The following is a 21,823-nucleotide window of genomic DNA, read 5'->3' on the forward strand; positions in this document are numbered from 1 at the left end:
GTATCTGTTTCAGACCCTAACCCTTCAAATACCGGGCGACTACATAACCATCCTTCAGCCGAACTGTGCCACCTACATATGGCAGTGCAGGCAAAGAGGATTAGTCGGAAACAGGGCTCACTACTTCTGCGACTAGGACACTTAGGAATTCCCAACCTGGCTTGTTACTTTGCCTCAGTACATCTCCGCTATCTTATCCACTGGACACAGCAAAAAACTGACATGTTGTGATGCATGATGAATCACACAATGGCAGCAAGACCCCTGTGGGAAATCGCCTGGCAACCTCTACTAGACTGGACAAAAAGGTTATATATATCCCCAATCACAAGAGCTACATTGGAGGTCTGGGAAAAGGTGGGGGTTAAGTGTGGTCTCACTACATTTTCCTCCCTGTTCACACCCCTTTGGGGAAACCGCAAAGTTGCTTTTGGCCTGAGAAGAACCGTATATAGTAAATGGCTGGAAAAGGGTCAAAACGCTGAAGGATACATTTATGCAAAGGACGATGAAATACTGTGAGCAGTTAAAAGAGGAATGCTATCGCCCAGAGACTGAACGATTCTGGCACTTACTTATGCCACTGGCTATTGCATCCTTGAATTAAACAGGGGGACGCGAGCCCTTACACCATTTGAAAAGTACCTCATACACTGCACAGATGACAAAAATGCCATTTTCATTATATACTATATGCTAAATACCGCACGAGGCACCACCAAGCACACATTTCAACATGTTTGGGAGAAGGAGCTAGAAATCACCATAGACCATGGCCAATGTGAAGAAAACTTGATCAGCATTAACAAGCATACACCGCACTTGGGAGGGAGAGAGACCCTACTTAAGATATTGTACCGGTGGCACTACACACCTAGCCAAAATGAAGAGGGCGCTGCCCTCTCTGATGGAGGGTATGCATGGAGGAAGGATCCTTTAAGCCCATACTTTGGTCTTGTCCCAGAATATACAACCCTTCTGGACCTCGATACTGTCCACTATTGAACAAATCAATGGGTCAGACTTGGCCTGATGTCTTGAGGTGATTCTATTGGGATGGACAATACCAGATATCTATTCTCTCTGTAATGCTAGGCAAACTGATATTCCAACTCCTATTTGCAGCCAAACAAAACCTTCTATTTCTTTGGGTGTAGTAAATTCTGCCGTCCAAGCATAATTGGATTGAAAGACTACGGTGAATTCGAAGTATGAAGATACTGTCGAAATTGGCACTGAGTGAGGAGAAAGCTTTCACTAAACAATGGGGCAGTCTGTTGGACTACTTCATCAGAGACTTTAAAGAATGGTCTTGCCCAAAGCACCATCGAGAACTGAAACTCATAGACCCTTCTAAACTCTGTGACTGTTGCGCTACATTTTGCCAACATCATGAAGGCATATAGACCCCGTTGTGGCCACAATTGGCGAGAACTCGGATGTTGCAGCAACCAGATATTGTAATGGGACCAGTAGTTCGGGAGGGGAGGAGGAGATGGCTAAGGGGATGAAGGGGGAGTTATTTGGAGACTATCAGTTCACTGTAGAGCTTGATGTACCCATTTATATTATCTAACGGACCGTTGAACATGGCCACAAAATGTTAGTAAAATGTATTTAAACCTAATTGTGCCACCACGGCAGCGACAACGAAAACAACTTTAGGCCTGCCACTGCAGCCTAGTCAGGCAGCTTTAAACCTGCCAGCTCACCCTTTGCCAGGTCACTTCCTTCCTTCTTAATAATAATAAGCCACACCTAGGGAAGGCCTTGATACCCACCAGGCAAAGTGATTAATATTAAAAAGAAAATGCATGTTCATGTTCCTTTTGTGTTGATCATACCCTGACAGTGAAAACACAAAATTGACATTTTAAGGGTAGCGAGGCCGGTGGTCCTGGTGGCTAACATGGACTTTCGCTAAGCACCACATTAAGTGCTAACTTACATTCGGGACCACCATAGATATTACTCCAATGTGTCAAATTATTCATTACATTAAACCTGACTCATTGCTAAAATCGGATTTAAGGTACCTTTTATTAGAAAGGTGACTGTTGAAAGTCGCCTATTTGTTGCCAAACCCTCTGGTAGCCTTTCCTGTCTCGCTGAAGCAGTTGTCACCCAAGACAACATGCTGCCTGTCTATTAGAAAGTGTGAAGTGCTCCCAGGAACAGGGAACAAAGAGAAATGCTGATAGAAGACGGTGTGACCTCTTCCAGCAGAATGACTTCCGGATAGTTGCCACAGATGACTCCACTTTAAAGATGCTCAGTAAAGCAAATGGCGATCACATCTTTGCTTGCCTGCTCCTTTGTGTAATGCGGTAGGCTGACATCTCTTTCAGAGGATTGGCCAGTTACAGAACAGGTTTTCCAGGAGAAGTGTCTCATTATGATGGGTACATCCCAGGTGTGCCCATGGTTTCTGGTAGGGGAAGAAAGCTTATGCCATCTTTGTTTATGTCAGTGGTTCTCTAACTTTTTAGACCCACAGCTTCCTTGACCTATTGGCCGGTGGTCACGGCTCATTATGTTACGTTTATTTGGACGGCTGGGGGGGGGGGAAATGTTAGCCCGGCATGAGGAGCTCTTCCATTTTTTTTCCCCTAACATAATTGGGATGAAGCTGATAAAGGTATTCTAATGATGCAGCATCTCTCGTGCCTGCAGCCCCCAAAGTGCCACCAGTGTGCATATTCACAGATGCAGGTGCTCAGGTGCTAGGCCCTTCCCTCCAGCCTTTGCTGGACACTGTGTGCCAGTGGTGCTCCTACAGTGTCTCAGAGGCAAAGTATTCGCCTTTTGGCCTTCTCTGTGTGTGTCCGCAGTGCGCACACCGAACACATTTGGAGCCGTGGTCATCCTGGGCCTGCTCTCGCTTCTCCCCTAAAGCTCACTCGGTATGCCAGCAGCCCTCATTCTAGATCCTGCTGTTTAGGAATTCACCTTGTGCCTGCTGCCCTGTCTTCCCTCAAGCCCCATCAGTTTGTCCAGGGAAGGAGGTGATTGCCTTGGAATTGCTGCCTCATGTAGAAGCCATCCCTCTCATAGGGCCATTGGCACTCCCTCAAAGCCGCAGCTGGAGGGGGCTTACCTTGGGCCCCCTGTCCCTTTCCCCTCCCGCTTCCTCGGTGTGCCCGCTCCGTGCTGGAGGTGAAGGTGCGCACCTTGGTCCTCCCACCCCCTTTTTCTCCTGTGTCTCTTTGCCAATACCAGGACACTGGGGTGAAGGTGCCTAGTTTAGACCCACTGCCGCTCTCTCCACCAGCCCTCTGTGTGCCAACGTTGTGCGCAGGATGGATGTGCGCCACTGGTACCCATCGTCCCTTTCCACTAGCCCCCTCACTGTGCCAACACTGTTCCTACCTAGGATCTCCTGCCCCCTCAGTGTGCCAGTTCCGTGCGTCAGACTGGAAGTTGATACCTAGGGCTTCCGTCCCCCTCTACATCCAACCCCTCAGTGTGCTAACTTCATGCCTTGAGGTGGTGGTGCATATCCTGCTGTCCCGTTCTCCACCGAACCCTCAGTGCACCCTTCCAGGAGTAGAGGTGCTCACCTTGGGCTGGCTGCCGTCGATGGCCCCAAGCTGGATTTAGCCAATCTCTTCGTAGCAGCACTGCATCTTGGAGACGCAGCCGTGGGAGACCTAAGCGAACATTGTGAATCTGTGTTTAGCAGCCGAACCTGGAAAACCGAAACCGAGGTAGTCTGGTGCCACCAAAAATACAGAATCTAAAATGAAGTGTGAAAACTGCAAAAAGAAGGAGAGTGTTGTCTGGGATGTCACGAGCCAGGTCCAGGTTTGCGACGTGGGTGAATATTGTTATTGTTTATTTGTTTTTGTTCTTATTAGTTTTTTTTTTCTTTAAAACGATCCAGAACGACATTTGATGTCGCATTTCACAGTGTTGGTTTGTGTCCTCGTCATTTGTAGTTACATTTCCGCTTCCATGAAAGTTGAAATATACTGCGAGGATGAAACCCTGTTACACTCGCACTGTCTGCTTTTCTGCAACTTGCAAGGACAATGAATTTTAATTTCCTTCAAATAGGAAACAAAGGTTGAAGGGAATATTTGACGTTTTCTTATTTTTGCAGCAATCGCCTTTTGAGATCCTTTTTTAGGTCTCGGACCGGAAATGCTGGCTTGCCAGCTTCTGGTCAGAGAATTAATGATTTTGAGTATGGAGCTTGAACCCGCCTCTGTACTCGACCTCTCCTCAATTGGCTGGCTTCCTAAACGGAGGCCAGCCATTGGAGGAGAGATCCATCACTCCGATGTAGCCCCGTCCTTTTCGGATTTGGGGGCGTAATTTTTGCTGTTCTTTAGACAGTGACGTCATCCGTCACTCAGCACAGCAAAACACGCCCCCAAATCCGAAAATGGCCGTGCGTTTCTCCAAGGCATTTTCTCCTTGCCTCGGAGAAACGTGGTGGTGTTTTCGGAGCTGCTCGCCTCCTTAGGAGCTGCTCGGCTTCGCTCGCCTCCTCCCTTCCCTCTGCCCTCCTCGTTGCGCTGCAGCTCTCCTCCGTCGTGCTAAAAATCACATCGGACCGCATTTGGTCCACTTCTTCACTCCTCCCTAGGAGCTGCTCGGCTCCGCTCGCCTCCTCCCTTCCCTCTGCCCTCCTCCGTCGCGCTCACGCCTCCCTCCCCCTCCCTCTGCTGCAGCTCTCCTCCGTCGTGCTAAAGATCACATCGCACCGCATTTGATTTCCCCGCTTTTCAGCTCGTGATTCGATCCTGCTCCCTCCCACTACCCTCCCCGTGGGGTTGGGCTCACCTGTTTCCTGCTCGCTTGGGCAGGTGTTCCGAGTGGGTTTGCGTCCTAGAGGTGCCCCGAGCCGTGCACTATCCAGTGCGCCCGGGCTCCTCTTTAAAAGTGTCTAAGATAAACAGTATAAACATGATCTAATTTAGCCAACAGTGAGGTCATTTCTGACCTGGCAGCCTCACAAATGAAATCTTTATAATGCAGCATTTCATCACAAAAGAAAATATTGTACATGGATGGCACCACAGAATACCAATAGGGAAGTCTAGTACATCTCTCTTTTTACCTCGAGCTAAAACAGCGCATGCGCCGTTTGTTCCGCGACATTTTGTAAAGGGGAGCTCAAAAGTGCCACCCAGCCTCTGCTTCCTGGCCACAAGCATGAATGCACGTGCGTGCACCATCTGCTTTTCCTGCATTCTTTGTTGTCATGGCGCCTCTCACACCTGCCCCTCCCTCTCCCCCATCACAGAGCGGCCTCAGGCTCAAAGTACGTCGCACGCTGTGCTCGTACTCAGCAGACGTTTTGTGTATTCCAATAAACAGACACGTGTTTTACTGGGCTTCTAATGCTCCCTCCCACCACTGTGCCTCGGTCACACTATTCTTCCCACCCACTCTACAGGTCTCTCTCTCTCTCTCTCTCTCTCTCTCTCTCTCTCTCTCTCTCTCTCTCTCTCTCTCTCTTTCTCTTTCTCTTTGTATTCTGCTCTGGCGGCCTCTTCTCCCCCATCCCTCCGCATTACCACCTCTCTCTGTCTATCCCACTTGTTACTTCTCCTTCCGCTCTCTCTCCTGCACCCTCTGTATCGTTTTCTTTGTTTCTCCCACTCTGACCAGGTTCATCTGCTGTCACCTGTGCATTGGTCCCTCCTCCCCTGCCCCTGTCACTTCTCCCCATATCTATCTGACACTCTCATCTGGCACCTTTTTCCCTCCATCATTCTATTGCCTCTGCATTGTCCACACTCTTTGTCTCTTCGGTTCCCCTCCTTTCCCTACAATCTCGTATCTCCTTTTTCTTCTCCCTAATTCCGACCTGCCCCCTCCCCCCCCCCCCACAACTCCAACCCACCGGAGGGGAGGGATATTTCCCATTTCTTGCGGTGCTTAACTATTGTAAAACCGGGAGTGCCCAAGGAGGATATTTGTAAAGCGCTCAGCCCTCTGTGCTTCTAGGCGCTTCTTGTTTCTATTTGCTGCTAACAAGAAGGTAGGGAGCTGTGCTTTCTTTCATGTACTGACTGGTAGTTCTAGCCCAGGAGGTGGAGCTGAGATGTGTGTAACCTATACCTCATGTATTCAAACCCTGGCAGGGTGGACTCAAACTTTAATTCCTTTTTTGTCTATGAAAGAAGTACTATTATACAATCAAAACTCACTTTGTGATGTGCCTTATTTGAATAGCCAGTTTCCTATCAGCTCTAATTTTCTTTTAACAGCTTTTATGATTCAATCTTGTTTTATGTTGATAAAGTGATCATGTTTTATGGTAACTGATCTGTATTTAACTGTGTCATTATCAGTACAGAATTCCAACCATGTATATATTACATGGATAAAGAAATATACCTGTTATATAGTCAAAACTCCATACAAACACTGACATATAAAAAGGCATCCCAAACCACTCTCCACTTGTTACATAACATGCATTAAATAAAAAGAACAGACCCATTTGCTTAGCCAATGTTTGTTGTTAATAACAGATCCAATGCAGGCTCTTCAGTCGGAGCAGGGCAATGTGATTGTGTGTTATAAAAGAAAACCTAAAGGGAAGAGCATATGAAGATATGTCCAGTGTCACTTCTGGGAGCAAGTCTAACATCTTGAAGTGCAGTCTCATTCTCGGACAGTCTGAACGATCCTAACTGCGGGTCCACTTGCACAGTGCTAAAATTCTACCGGACATCTCATAGCCACTGGCATAAAAATGTATTTTAATTACAAGAATCTAAAATTTGGATTGCTACAGGTAGTTAGTTTTAAGGTGTGGCTACAAATAACGGGCTGCTTACAAATGGGTTATAGGCCGAGTTAAGGCACTCCACTTATGCAAGAAACTCTAATTCTTGCACTTGGGAAAATGTGTGGTTTTTTAAAATTGTTTTTTTACATTCGAACTTTCAGATCTCCTACCTAGGATCTCCTCACTATAGGACCTCAGGACAAATGCATAGCTCTTCAGGAAGTACTAATCTATTCCATTCTATTCCAGTTTAATTGCTACCAACACAGCTAACCACACAGGATGAGATGAAGCTACTTGTATTTACAGAATCAAGTCATCTGTCCGGGCCATGCTATCCACACTGGGCATGGCTGCTAAGCCATCCTTTGTTGACTGCGCTGGCTGATGCTGGCAGTGGCTTTACTGCTGACACAACTGCTACATTGCATTGTCTGCACTGCCTACTTCCCCCGCGCCCTGCTCTGTCTCTTGGAGGATGTCACCCGCTGTGCTACTGCAAGGCCATGAGCGGGTGAGAGAGCAGCGCTTTGTCTGGAAGCACTGCTGTGACCTATCAAGGAGGTGAGTACACCGGAAGGACTGTCTGCAGACAGCACTAGGTTCAAGTTACAACATAAAGCAAAATAACAGCGGCACTAAAAGAAAGGATTAGTGCAGTCATTCCCAAACTGGTGCGCATATGTTTGCTGTGCCCCTGGCAAGTCTTAAATGTACACCAGGATACTGCGGGCACAGATTTGGAACCACTGCTTTAGGATACAGAGGGTACCGCAGGATTTTTTGATGGCCAAACCCCAGTAAGTGATGTAAAGTGGGAATTGTTACCTCGTGGGAACTATTGCCAGATTGGCTTGTTAGTCCTCCTCTCCCACAAACAAGATGACGACGTACAAATGGCACTCCAGACCCACAGTCCTCACATCACTAATGGATTTGAAGAAAACAGGTGAAAGACTGTATTGCTGCACCCTGGACTCAAAGAGGCTGCACCAAAGTATGGACTGCACCTAAGGGACCCGCAACGAGGACTGTACCTACTGTTCCCATGACGGAAGAAGTGACTCCTAGGGTCTGGTGGTCAGCCTCCAGTGAGGATTCAGGACCAGTAAAAGCTAAAGAAACCTGCACTTTTCAAGAGCCCAGTGCCAAAACTGCCTTCCTGCCGCTGGATGACAAAGTGCCTATTGGGCGACCCAGTCCAGACCTTCCTGCAGTGCCCCATGTACATGGGGCCCATAGTTGAAGTCTACTCTGGTCACCCAAAGAAAAAGATTTGCTTAACTGTAACAAACCGCTCAACCTGCCGTAATCCGGAGACCAGTTGACCAGTGGCAACTGCACCTGCACTGGACTCCCCTGCTGCAATATGATCATCTAGTCCTGAGACTGGAGATGAAGTTGGTGGACCTTAGGGTGGCCCCAGGAAAACTCACAGCATTTCCTTAGCGTCCCCTAAGCTTTTCCGCATCTGTCATCATCAGGACCACTTTTTGGCTAGACTGTGTTAAAGGAGAAAAGAACTCTTAGGACACTAAAACTGGCCAAAGCTTGTTGTGGTTAATTCTAACAGATGTTTTAGCCCATTGGCTACTAAGTACTTGCAACAATTTTTTGCTTTTAATAGATTAAAATACAGTATTTTACTAATGATGGAAAATCATATCTCCTGTTTCCTCAAGAGATTTGTGTTGTTTTGGTGTCTATTTAAAGAATACAACCTATTTTTAATAAATTGGTGTTTGACTGTATTGAGTTGCGTTTCTTGCATATCTACTGTTTTGGAACTTCTAAATGCTTTTTACTTGTTCCTTTGATGATTAAGTTTGACTGCTCTATGCCACAGTTTCCCCGGACTGAACTAAGGTTTTTTTTTTAAGAAACCTAACTGAACCTGATCAAGATTGTGTCATTTTTACATGGGGAGGTCTCACAACCGCACCACATAATAATCCACTTTCCTACGCTATACTAATCCCGTTCTTTGTCTAATCCAACAGTAATGCAGCTTGTATTTTAATCAGTTTGATTGTAAGTTTATTAAGCTATCTGCCGTAATTGGCCTACAAAACTGGTATATTTACAAAGTACATTATTTTAACCTTATAGAATACATTATAATAATTCACAATCAAACCTTACAATTACTCAAACTTAAAATATGGATCACAATTTTTTGTCACATCATTACGTTTTTTTAAGTATTTTAAGAAAGATAACATCTCACTCCATCAGATAATTCATTGCATCCTTCAAAATACCATAACCGTACCTCCCTGAAACTTTTCAGCAACAATATTTTTCCGCACCCAGATAGATAATACCTTGAGCGACAAAGATCTGTATAATAACTTTAGGGACATGCAATAGTATTGAACAAAAAATGTGATAAATATATCAACAATAGTAACATTTGTACTTTTATCACTAGGGTTAATTTTTTATGCTAATTTTTCCAGATGACAAAATAGTGCTTCAGTTAATAAAGCGCATTTTGCGCAAAGTGCGGGAGATGAAAGTCCAGCGGGAATCCCTGTTAAAGCAGCTGAGAGATACTATCCAGAAGGATGACATCACCACATCCCTGGTGACCACTGACCGTTCGGAAATGAAGGTGTAGATTCAATTTTTTTCAATTTGTTTTCCTTGTTCAGTGTATTCTGGTACTCTGTATTGCAGTCTAACATTTATACAACGATTCTGAGGCCATGAAACGCTCAGTTTCATTCTGTTCCTTTGGAGTGCATGGTTGGAAGGGTGTAGTATGCAGTAATCCTTTATGGAAGTTTTGGTTGAGGATTGGCTTGGTTCTTGGGCTATTGTGTGGCTAATAGGCGGTCAATCACAATGTATGTCTTGCAGGCAGATGTTTCTAAGGTATTTCTTGAGACTATAGTACCTTCTATGGCTAGCAAGTGAATGCTCATTATGGATTCAATGGGAATACTGTAATACCTTAAGGCTATTCTTCCCTGACAATGTTGTCGAACACAATAAAATTTGACTGCCAATCCCATTAACACTTTAGGTCACGCTTACTTTTCTTGAATATATGGCTGATTTACAAGCCATTCAAATAATGAATACATTTCTTTTGTGCAAACCAATTTAACAATGTTTATCAAATGAGTTAAGACAGTTATTCTGTAGACTTGAATTCAAATTCTTGTAGAAACAGATAGATTTATCTCCATGGATTTAGGTTCTTCATTTAACACTGAATAAAAATCCATGGTGTACTTGCCTCCCATACTAGTTACCAGAAGTCCATCACCTCTTAGTCTTGTCCCTATTGGCCAACCACCTGCTTCAGTGCTCTCATGTAGTACATCTCATGTGCTATTCCCCCAACAAGTCCTCCATTGCCCAGCTATTCCCATCTACAGCCCTCAACTTAAGTGTTCCCTGTTGGTGCACTCCACTCCTTTCCTAGATCCATTTGAACTCTACACCTTCCGGGTGGTCTTTATTGAGCATTCATTTTCTCACCTCTTATCTTACACCCTCCTCAAACCTGCTACTCTCCCATGGAGCCCTCCCCTGCTGGTCCCTTTTGAGACCCTGTTCCAAGGTAGTTCCCAATTTAGCCCTCCCCGCTGGGAAATGATCCAGACCCGTTTCCATTTGCAGGCTACTGCTGGGCTGGGACTTGTTGCCCCAACTCCGCTATGACTCATCCCAGTGAGCCTGCCTGTTCCCGGACTAGTTCTTTATTTATCCATTCTCACAGGGCTGGTCCTCCTCCTTTTTCCCCTCTCTGGCTGATCCCTCTAAATGAATTCCCTTCCCTCTGGCTGCCATCTCCCAGGCCTGTCCTACTTATCCTGTTGTGATTCCCATTGATGTGTTCTGTCCCTGACATGTGCACTTTAGCCTGTTGGATCCCTAGCGCATCGATTCCCAAATTGTGGATCAGGACCCACTGGTGAGTTGCACAAGTCCTGGTTTATTTGCAAGTAATATTTAAAATGATTACCCCTATTTGTGCACAATGTCCCAAAGTTCAGTTTTAAATCCAACCTTTGCAGGTATTCCCAAGCCAGACTCCAGGGGAACCTTCCAGTATTTGTTGCTGCAGGGTTTCATTAACTTACAAACCCATTTTGCTAGAGAATGTGCTCACTATACATGGTCATATTCAGCCATACCACTTGTGTATGATTTTCACAGATTAATTGGAAAAATATGTCTGTTGTCTAACGACTAGGGCTGCCAACTATAGATTTGGGGAAGCCAACTTTAGAATCGGAAACATGCAGTGGTATTCCCCCACATAGTGTCAGATGCAGGTATTGAAGACAAAGTGCTGAAATGGTCAACATCTTTCCACAAGGGTAAGACCTTCCAAGTGCCGGACCATACCGGTTACTTGGCAACTTCTAGTCGAATTGTGGGGTGCCTCAGGGGTCAGCGTTCAGCTCCACCCTCTTTAACATATATATATATATATATATATGTGCCCCCTGTCCGAGATGGTTTGTATCTTTGCATTGTCAATAGTCTGTTACTCAGAGGACACCCAAATAGTTGTGTCTATCTCTCCAGAACTTGGTTTGAACTCCCCTGTTCACAGGAAGCAACAATTTGGAATGCAAACTGCTGACTTAAACTGAACAGGGACAAGGTGAAGGTCATGTTTCTAGGCAGTACCATCAGGAACTAGGCATTGACACTCTGGCCTGACTGTCTCTGGAGCCCTCTCAGCCCAAAGAGCCTGATAAACCCTCACGATGGATTACCAAGCCAAAAAACTTTCAGAAAGAGGCTATGGCAATCATAGAATGCTAAAGAGAGTCTTAGATCTTCTCCCTTCCTTTCCAGAAGAATTATCTTTCAGAAAGGCTCTGAAAACCTGGCTGTTTGTGAACTAGCCTTGTCTCAGTCGTGATGTAGATTTTGGTGGGTGTCATTTTGGTTTCTAGTGCTGGGAGGCCCCTGGGTAGCCATGCACTCCAGTCCAATTGAAGAGAATAGGTTTGAATCCCGGCATTGACTCAACATCCTTTGATTCTCTGCAAATCATTTAATCACCCATGTTTATAATACAATTAAGTTGACCCTGTGTAATGTAATCCGGTAGGAATGTAAAGTGCTCAAGTGCCCTGGCGCGCGATCAGTATATAAAACGGCATTTCACCAAACTTGGAAGAAAGCTAGATCTTTACCCATAAAGTGTGCTTTTTGTGAATGTGTAAATCCATTCAGTTGGTTTTGAGAAATGAAGGTTCAGAATTTATGTAAATATAGAGATACAGTAGTACCAGAACTCCGGCAGATCAAAAGATAAGATCTGATTGGCTGCCTCATATCAACAAAGATGTTTGGCAGGCATTTTATGACTTGGAGACTCAGTTGGGGATTGGGGCCTGTGTGTGGTCCCCTTCCTTCATCCATTTATTGTCCCTGGGGAACAGAGGAAGTATAGCTTCACCTGAGGTGGTAGCAAACATTTACTTTCCTTAAATGCCTGCAAGCATGGGCTGGAAAGAGTGGCTGCTCCCCTGCGGGAGCAGACATTGAAACTTCTCCCACAGGAGAAATGCATTTTTGTTGTTGCCGGCTTCATTATGAGTGCAGGCTGGGGAGACCACAGGGGCAGCGCGGTCCTTGGGGCTCCCCCTGTGTCCACCAAAATTTAAAAAGGTTGTGGGTGCCCTGGATGGGACCAAAAACCCACAGGCAAAAATAAAAAGTCTGGCTCCTGTCTGTACCCTGGATGATTGCTGCCTGGGGAGCCAGTAGAGTTTGCAGAGGCCACAGACCTCCTCCAACAGCCCCAAATACACATGGACACCCCAAAAAAATATTTAATAAAATATAATTGAGCATCAGGAGCTGCTCATTTATTATTAGCTGCTCCCGTCCAGGATCGCCCCATAATGCCCTTCAAGTGCTCATTTACATATTTTCCCTGTTTTGTTGTTCCACAATCTGGCCTGGGGCACCACCATCATGTTATAAAAGTGTTGTCAGGGGCTGCAGGGAGAACAGCACCCCCAAGATTTTTTTTTTTTAAACCAAGTCTCTGTGTCATTAAACACATGGTCCCAGGAGAGCTTACCAATATTTTTAACGCACTCCTAGCTGGGCATGTATTCTCTTTAACTGGAACCCGAGGCCCTCTTGTAGTTGCTTCTCTGCCTGTGACCTGAAGAGTTTTAAATATTGACTAATACTCACATTTTAAGTTGTCTAGAATAAAAAAATGGAGAAAAGTGTGTGTGCGTGCGTGTGCGTGCGTGCGTGTGTGCATGCATGTGCGTGCGTGTGCGTGCGTGCGTGTGCGTGCGCCTGTGTGTGTGCGTGTGTGTGTGTGTGCGTGTGAGTGTGAGTGTGTGAGTGAGTGAGTGTGTGAGTGAGTGTGTGAGTGAGTGTGTGTGAGTGAGTGTGTGTGAGTGAGTGTGTGTGAGTGAGTGTGTGAGAGTGTGTGTGTGTGTGGGTGTGTGTGAGTGTGTGAGTGAGTGTGTGAGTGTGTGAGCGTGTTTGTGTGTTAGTGTTAGTTATAGTTATGTCAAAGCCAACAGGTCTGCTTTATATAGGTTGATGTGCTGACCTCTTGGTAAAGCCATTAGGCCAGCTTTTTATATTTTTGTGTTGTAACACTTTGATAAAGCCAGTAGGTCTACCTTACTGAAAATGACATCTCTTTATATTGTTACTTTACGTAAAAAAAAAGCCTCAAATTCACTGAAAAAACGAAGGGTTAAAATGACGTAATAGGTTAAAATGTCAGTTAAAATATGTGTGCCTGTAAATGTCAGATATATATATATATATATATATATATAATTACCCCGACCACTTCCAGCAAGCACCTGGCGAGGAAGGAGACTCAGGCCTCTGCAGCAGATTTTCAGGCAAAAAAGAACTTTATTGTTCACTTCTCACGACGACGCGTTTCGGGCTGTGCAGCCCTTGATCACATTCAGCTTAAACTGCTCCATTTTTTTCTTTTTATACATGTAGTGAAAGTGCACACCTGGGTTGCATTAAAAAACAGTCACATGGTCAAAAGACAGTGTAAAAAGACTTCATAAGCAAGGTGTGTAGCGTACTTTTTCTATGCCCTACACCAATACATGCTTGTATGCTATTCATTTAATTTAAAATGTTGATGTATTTTGCACGCAACATTAATATAACAAATACAGCATATTTAAACAACTACAATTGTTTAAATACAATTGGTAATTATAAATAAATGCAAAAAGATTCTCTCTGGGTAAATCCATATTGAATCAGCGTTGTTTTGTTTGTTTTTTCACACATGCACTGCCCATGTACATTGCAATTCTATCCAGATAAATCCAGGCAACCAAAATACCCAATAAAAGTGCTTAAGTGCTAAGGTCCTAAATTAGGAACTAATATGACAGTGCATAAAACAGTAGTGTGCAAAATAGCATAAAAAGTGCAGTGCAATAATAAATATATTATATTAAGACCTTGATTAATATACTAAGATACAATAATAATAGTTGATAGCAAGCACGTATTATAATCCATCATTAATAAAATACTCCAGCTGGGGTAAAATATTAAAAATAATAAAATTATTACGTAAAATAGCATATTGCTAAAAAACCATTATCTTATAAAACAAATTAATCAAAGAAAGGTCTAGGAAAGATAGCAGCTGACTATTTGGAAATATTTATAAGTCTCCAATGGTACCAAAAAAGTTTGACAGACATCATAATTGTAACCATTTACATCATCAACACAACAATCCAACAAATACCCTTACAAGAAGGTATACATATCTTCTGTGTTGTTTAATCCCTGTGGCCACTTACTGTCCAAATCTAATATGGACTTGGTCTCAAGTTGCCTGAGCTGTCGCTCTCTATTGCCACCCCTCTTGGATTTTGGTATGGCTCTGACAACATAGTATGTTAGACAATTAATGTCTTTATCATGGCAACTAGCAAAGTGTCTGGCCACAGGGTAGGCAGGATCGTTGTGTAGTATTGCCCTTATGTGCTGCAATATTCTGACGTGCACTGGCTGCTTAGTACTACCAATGTAGTTTAGCCCACAAGTGCACGTCAGAACGTAAACAGCACATTCGGTTTTGCAATTATAGCTGCCTTTTATTGGAACAGGAGATGTTTCAAAAGGTGTGCAATAGCTCGTCTTATTGCACCCGAACTTACAGGCTTGACATGAGGTACAGCGTCTGAAGCCATTGGTAGAGTGCAACCAGAGTGGTGGTTTCCTAGTTTCTGGAGAGTTTTTATCAAGGTCCGTGCCCATAGATTTACCTTTCCTAAAGGTGATTGATGGTACCTTGGGCAACCTTTCTTGTAACACCACATCAGTCAAAACAATTGGCCAATGTTAAGTTACAATGGCTCTAATTCCTGTCTCCTGCCTAGAAAAAGTAGTTATAAATCTAGGACTATCAGAAACATTCTCCACTGGATTCTGACCAGTATGTTGCTTTGTGAACAAAGTACTCCTGGGACGCTCACTAGCTTTAACAATGGCCTCATTATTGGTTTTATTGCTGTACCCTCTATTTCTAAGACGCTTGCACATTTCTTCTTGGCATGTCAAAAAATCTGCATTATCACTACAAATGTGTTTCAACCTTAGGAGTTCTCCATACGGAATACTCGCTATTAGATGTTTTGGGTGGGAACTTTCAGCATGCAACGTCATGTTCCCAGCTGTGGGTTTACGAAATAGCGTAGTACATAATACTCCTTCCTTGACCTGAAGCCTTACATCAAGGAAATCAATTTGTAGCTTGTCGATAGTAGAGGTGAAATTTAAATTCATGCAATTATCATTAATGGCTGCAATGAATGATTCTGCCTCTTCCTGTGTTCCCTGCCATAATAGGAACACATCATCGATATACCGATAATATGCAGTGATATGTGCTTCAAATGTGGATTTATGTGTGCGCCTGAGGACCTGTTCCTCCCACCAGCCGACATGTAAACATGCATAGCTGGGGGAGAAACAGGCCCCCATAGCGACTCCTCTTAGTTGTTTGTATAAGGCATCATTAAAGAGAAGGAAATTGTTATGTAAACACCAGTCAATTAGTGCAATAATGACTTTACTATGTCCATAATATTCAATTGGACGCTTGGATAAATAGTATTTGATGGCCTCAAGTCATTGGCAGTGGTCAATGCTGGTAAACAGCTATTCTATGTCAAGTGTAATTAACAAAAGATCGTCCGACCATACTGCCTTATAAAATATATATATATATCTTCACAATCACCAACGCTTTCATCTTATGCAGCAAGGCAACCACGGCACCATGAAGAAAGTCAGGTCTGGGCAATTATTTTCTGTTTCAATATTTTTTTCATTTCACCATTTGTGCACAGATATGGACGGTCTACGCGTTTATATATTATTTTATATATATATATATATATATATATATATATATGTTCGAGGCATATGGGCTGCAGATGGTACATTTATGAATAGATCGCCATCTGGTGTTGGGCTCGGATGATTGCACTTGTTTTTCTCTTGGAGAAGTCTTTATAGTCACAAGACCGATGACTCCTCCCTTGGGTGCTAGTGCGCATGGGCATCGGCTCCATCCTTAGATTGTTTTTTTCCGCCATCGGGTTCGGATGAGGATCAAAGCGCTCCGAATCGACTTCGAGAAAAGAGTTATATTTCAGCGCGTATTCCCTTTCCAATTCGACGGTACTGTTATCGAGCGCAAGTTCATTTCCATTTCGACGCGCTTCGACGTCAACAACAAGATTTTCAGCTTCTACGTCGACGAGACCAGGGGGCCTAGCTCGATGTAGTCCAGCCCGGAGTCCATGGAAAGGACTCCATTCAAAAAATGTCCAGCGTGTGGTGCTAAATTTCCACACAAGGACCTGCCGAAGTGTGCAACCTCTGTTTATCACCTGAACACGAGTCCAGGGACTGTGAAGCCTGCGCGGCATTCTCCTCCAAGTCGACTATTAGAAACCGTCGAGCCCGAAGACACGAGGTGTTGAGAATGCAGTCAGACGCAATCCCAGAGTTGTTCGAGGCCCAACAAACAGATCAAAAACAAAAGACTCTGTTTATTGATCCACAAACTGGCAAGGTGGTGACAAAACTACCTAAAAAGAGGAAAAATGAACAGTTGGAGGACAAAGCTCCTCCCCCTAAGAAGAGAACAATGGGGACTAATACAACTCCTCCACTTTCTCCACAACCTAGAGACACACCCTCTTCTCCTCTTCCTCACACTCTGCCAGCTATTCCTCCACCTTCTACACTACGCCCATCTACACCTCAAACAGATGTAGAAAGTGACACAGGGGAGGGGGAACTTCCTAGGGATGATAACGACACTATCCCAGAAGACGCAGACCCATGGGAAGACTATAACGCAGTGTCAGATAACGAGAATGACCCTGAACTGTAGCCCTCAAAACCCTCACCACCTGATGATAATACGGGTTTTGCACAGTTAATTAATAGGGCAGCAAAATACCACAAGGTAAATTTACATGCGGAACCTCAAATAGAAGATTTCCTTTTAGAAACACTACCTGCTGCACAAAGGACTTCAGGGACCCTACCAATGCTTAAGGGTCTCCTCAATCACACATCAGATATATTTAAAGACCCCGTAAGAGCTAGGGTATTAAACCCAAGAATTGATAAAAAATATAAGGCTGCCCCAAAGGACCCAATATTTATTAAGGGACAAATACCTCTTGACTCACTAGTGGTCACAAACGCTCGTAAGAGGGCAAATTCACTAACTACAGGAGAAGCTCCTCCTCCTGACAAGGAGTCCAAGTTAATAGATATCTCTGGCAATAGAGTAGCATCCTAAGCGGCAAACAGCTGGCGCATAGCTAATACGCAAGCACTACTTGCACGTTATGATAGAGCTCATTATGATGAGTTAGAAAAACTCATTACATATCTCCCTAAAGAACATCAAAAAAGGGCAGATCAGCTCATACAAGAAGGGAAGATAATAACTAACACTTCCATTAAGTGCACCTTAGACGCAGCAGACACTGCAGCAAGATCCATAAACATCAGTATCATGTTAAGAAGACATGCATGGCTCAGAGTCTCAGGGTTCAAACAAGAGGTACAAACTTCCTTGTTGAACCAACCTTTTGATGGTAAAACACTTTTCGGCTCAAGTACAGATGAGGCGTTAGAAAAGATGAAGAAAGACACAGAAACGGCTAAGTCAATGGGAGCATTACAACAGCCAGCTCAAAGGGATTCCTTTCGTAGGTCCACCTATAGAGGCGGATCAAAGGATACAGGCACAGGCCAGCAATCTACCTCTTTTACCCCAACATCACCCAGAGGTAATTCCAGAGGCAGTTACAGAGGAAATAACAACAACTGCAACTCTCCTACCCCAAAACAGTGACTTCATACAGCTCCCCCCAGACCATGTAACACCGGTCGGGGGACGCCTAGCACAGTTCCTACCTGTCTGGGAAAACATCACATCAGACAGGTGGGTGAGACAAATTATCCAACATGGTTATTGCCTGGAACTCACAGCTAACCCACCAAACATCCCCCCCAAACCTCGTCCAATGAGTCAAGATCATCTGACCTTGTTAAAACAGGAAGTACTATCACTACTACAAAAGCATGCCATAGAGAAGGTTCCACAACATGAACAGCAAACAGGAGTATACTATCTATACTTTCTAATCCCCAAAAAAGACGGGTCTCTAAGACCAATACTGGACCTCAGACCTCTCAATGCATACATAAATTCAGAACATTTCCACATGGTTACGCTCCAACAAGTACTTCCTTTACTGAAGAAAGGGGACTTTCTTTCTACACTGGATCTAAAAGACGCTTACTTCCATATCCCAATTCACAAAGCCCACAGAAAATATCTCAGGTTTGTTGTAGAAGGACAACATTATCAGTTCAAGGTCCTTCCGTTTGGTGTCACAACAGCACCAAGGGTGTTCACAAAATGCCTAGCAGTGGTTGCAGCACACCTAAGAAGACCACAAATATACGTCTTCCCTTACTTGGACGATTGGCTAATAAAGGCCAAGTCACAAAAGGAATGTCTTCAAAACACACAAAAGACAATCCAGCTGCTGCACCAGCTAGGGTTTACGGTCAACTACACAAAATCACACCTACAACCAAACAAGGTTCAACAATATCTAGGGGCTACTATAAATACAGAAAAAGGCAAAGTATACCCCAATCCAGTCAAGATTCAAACAATGCTCACATTAATTCAAAGATTTCAACCACAACACTCGCTAACAGCTCGAGTGTTCATGCAGTTATTGGGGATGATGTCTTCTTGCATACTGCTAATACCAGTCATGGAACCGCTCGCCACCTTGCTCCAAGCTTCTAATGTCCAATTCCATATGTACGCCGACGACACACAACTGTACCTAAAGCTTCAATCTCCGGAAGATATCAAACATCTGAATTCCACGCTTATTAACACTCAATCTTGGCTAGCCGATAAACACCTCAAACTAAATGCTCTGAAAACTGAGTTCCTTCTCATCTCACCCCCGGCGAAAATTTCCACCACCCAAACATGGCTCAACAACCTAACAGCACTCAATGTCCAACCCACCATCGTGGACTCGGCGAAATCCCTAGGCATCACACTAGACGCCAAGCTCAACATGCAGCAGCACGTCAGCAAAGCCACAAAAGCAGCTAATTTCCAAATCAACACACTGAGGAAAATTAAACCCTTCCTCCCTACTGAAGACTTCCAAACTGCTGTACAAGCGTTAGTCATCCCTCGAATAGACTACGGAATTGTGGCCCTCAGCAGACTCCCGCTATCCACAACAGCACCCTTAAGAGCCTCCCTGAACGCTGCCGCAAGACTCATTACTGGCTCAAGAAAACATTCGCATATTTCCCCAGACTTAAAGTCCCTAAAATGGCTGCCTTTTGAAGCCAGAATACAACTAAAAATTGCAGTTATGACACACGCGGCCGTGCACCACAATGCACCCAACTACCTCGCTCAAAAGTTGTCTATATCAGGAGGTTCGAGATCCAATAGAAGCTCAAAAAATCTACTCCTGAAACCCCGTAGATTCCGGAAAGAGAAAACTTATAAGCGCTCCTTCTCAGGAATGGCACCCAGGATCTGGAATGCGCTCCCTCCTGAAACCAGGCGTATCTCCTCCACTGCACTCTTCAAGAAAGAGGTGAAAACCATCCTTCTGGCCAAGATCTCCTGAACCTTATAGGTGCTGGATCAGAGACTCTGCATTGCCTTGTGTCAATACTCACCTTGTCCTTTGGCACTATACCTCTACTTGATGGAGACACTACTACGCTACTTTCTTACAATATATGATACACGTTGGGTCACTGATTCACCCTCCCGGTTGCCCCCACTCAGTGCTCTCTCTATACTAAAACACTGGTATAAGCCTTCCACACACCCAAAGTGTACCTAAACACCTCTGTAGTGGGATCAATGACTTGTGCCGTCTTATACTACCTGTTTACCTGACTGTATATTGATATGTTTTATGTATGTTATTATTATCCTTTCATGTTAGTGACTACTACATTGCTCCCATTACCCCTGTTCATTCCTACTGCCCCTACCATGTCATTGTGAAGCGCTCTGATATCTGTAAGGATCTTGTTCGCGCTATATAAAACTTTGAATAAATAAATAAATAAATAAATATGCCAAACTACAAATGCGCCGGCTGCAAGAATGTCTAGCAACACAGTGGAATCAGGCTCAAGGTCAGATTACAGATCTGTTGTTGGTAGACGACCGTACACATCGCTCTCTAAAATGGTGGAACACAACAAACATTTCCAAAGGACGGTCGTTCCTAGAGCCAATTCCACAAGTGGTGCTAACAGCGGATGCATCGCTCACCGGATGGGGAGCTCATATGGACAAATATACAGTACAAGGAAGATGGAGTGTACAGCAAAGAAAACTGCACATCAATCACCTAGAACTAATAGCAGTGTTTCTAGCTTTAAAAGCTTTTCAAATGCAAATTCTCAACAAAGCAGTCCTGATCAGAACAGACAATATGACAGCAATGTATTATATTCAAAAACAGGGGGGACTCACTCTCTCCAACTCTCCAGACTAGCGCAGGAAATTTGGAGATGGGCCATTCCTCAAAACATCTATCTGTTCGCAGAACACCTACCAGGGGTTCAAAATCAGATAGCAGACATCTTAAGCAGGGAGTCAGAACAAATACACGAATGGGAACTGCACAACCAGATACTGCAACCATTCTTCCAAAGATGGGGGCAACCGGAGATAGACCTCTTTGCCACTCATCAGAACGCAAAATGCCAAAGCTTCGCATCCAGGTACCCACACCACCTGTCGCATGGCAATGCATTATGGATAAATTGGTCCAACAAATTTGCATACGCTTTTCCCCCTCTCCCACTAATTCCATTGGTGGTTCGAAAACTGCAACAACATTCAATGACCATGATTCTAGTAGCACCCACGTGGGCACGACAGCCGTGGCTCACCACGCTCCTGCAACTCTCACAGGTGCCACATCAATAATTAAGAATCTTACCCATGCACCTTACAGAGAACCATGGAGAAATAATGCACCCAGATCCCAAACAACTGAACCTAGCGATCTGGCTCCTGAGGTCCTAGAATTTGGATACTTAAATTTACCTCCAAACTATATATAAATTATTAAGCAAGCAAGGCGTCCCACCACCAGAGCATGTTATGCAGCAAAGTGGAAAAGGTTTGCTGTATACTGTAATAGTAACAACATCAACCCTCTGGACTCATCAACACAAAATATCATTTGTTATTTACTACACTTACAACAATGTAACCTTGCTTACACCTCCATTAGAGTACATCTTGCAGCTATAGCAGCGTACCTACAAAACAGGCAACACCTATCCCTGTTTAGAGTACCCGCACTTAAAGCTTTCATGAAAGGCCTCAAAAGAGTCATTCAACCAAGACTGCCACCTTCTCCAGTCTGGAATCTCAACATAGTACTCACCAGACTAATGGGACCACCTTTTGAACCTATGCACAGGTGTTAAATTCAATTTCTTACATGGAAAGTGGCTTTC

At 44.2% G+C, this 21,823-nt stretch overlaps 1 protein-coding gene across 1 annotated transcript in view; it reads left to right on the plus strand.

Annotated features, from left to right (window-relative positions):
- Window positions 1–21,823, plus strand: part of PTPN23 (protein tyrosine phosphatase non-receptor type 23) — a 599,643-nt gene that overhangs the window by 341,164 nt on the left and 236,656 nt on the right. The window contains exon 17 of the mRNA XM_086941008.1: window positions 9,208–9,362. Within this exon, the coding sequence (XP_086797134.1) occupies window positions 9,208–9,362 (155 nt within the window). The remainder of the gene's footprint in view (window positions 1–9,207; window positions 9,363–21,823) is intronic.

The sequence above is a fragment of the Lissotriton vulgaris genome, chromosome 10 (genome assembly GCF_964263255.1).
Source record: "Lissotriton vulgaris chromosome 10, aLisVul1.2, whole genome shotgun sequence".
Lineage (NCBI taxonomy): Eukaryota > Metazoa > Chordata > Amphibia > Caudata > Salamandridae > Lissotriton > Lissotriton vulgaris.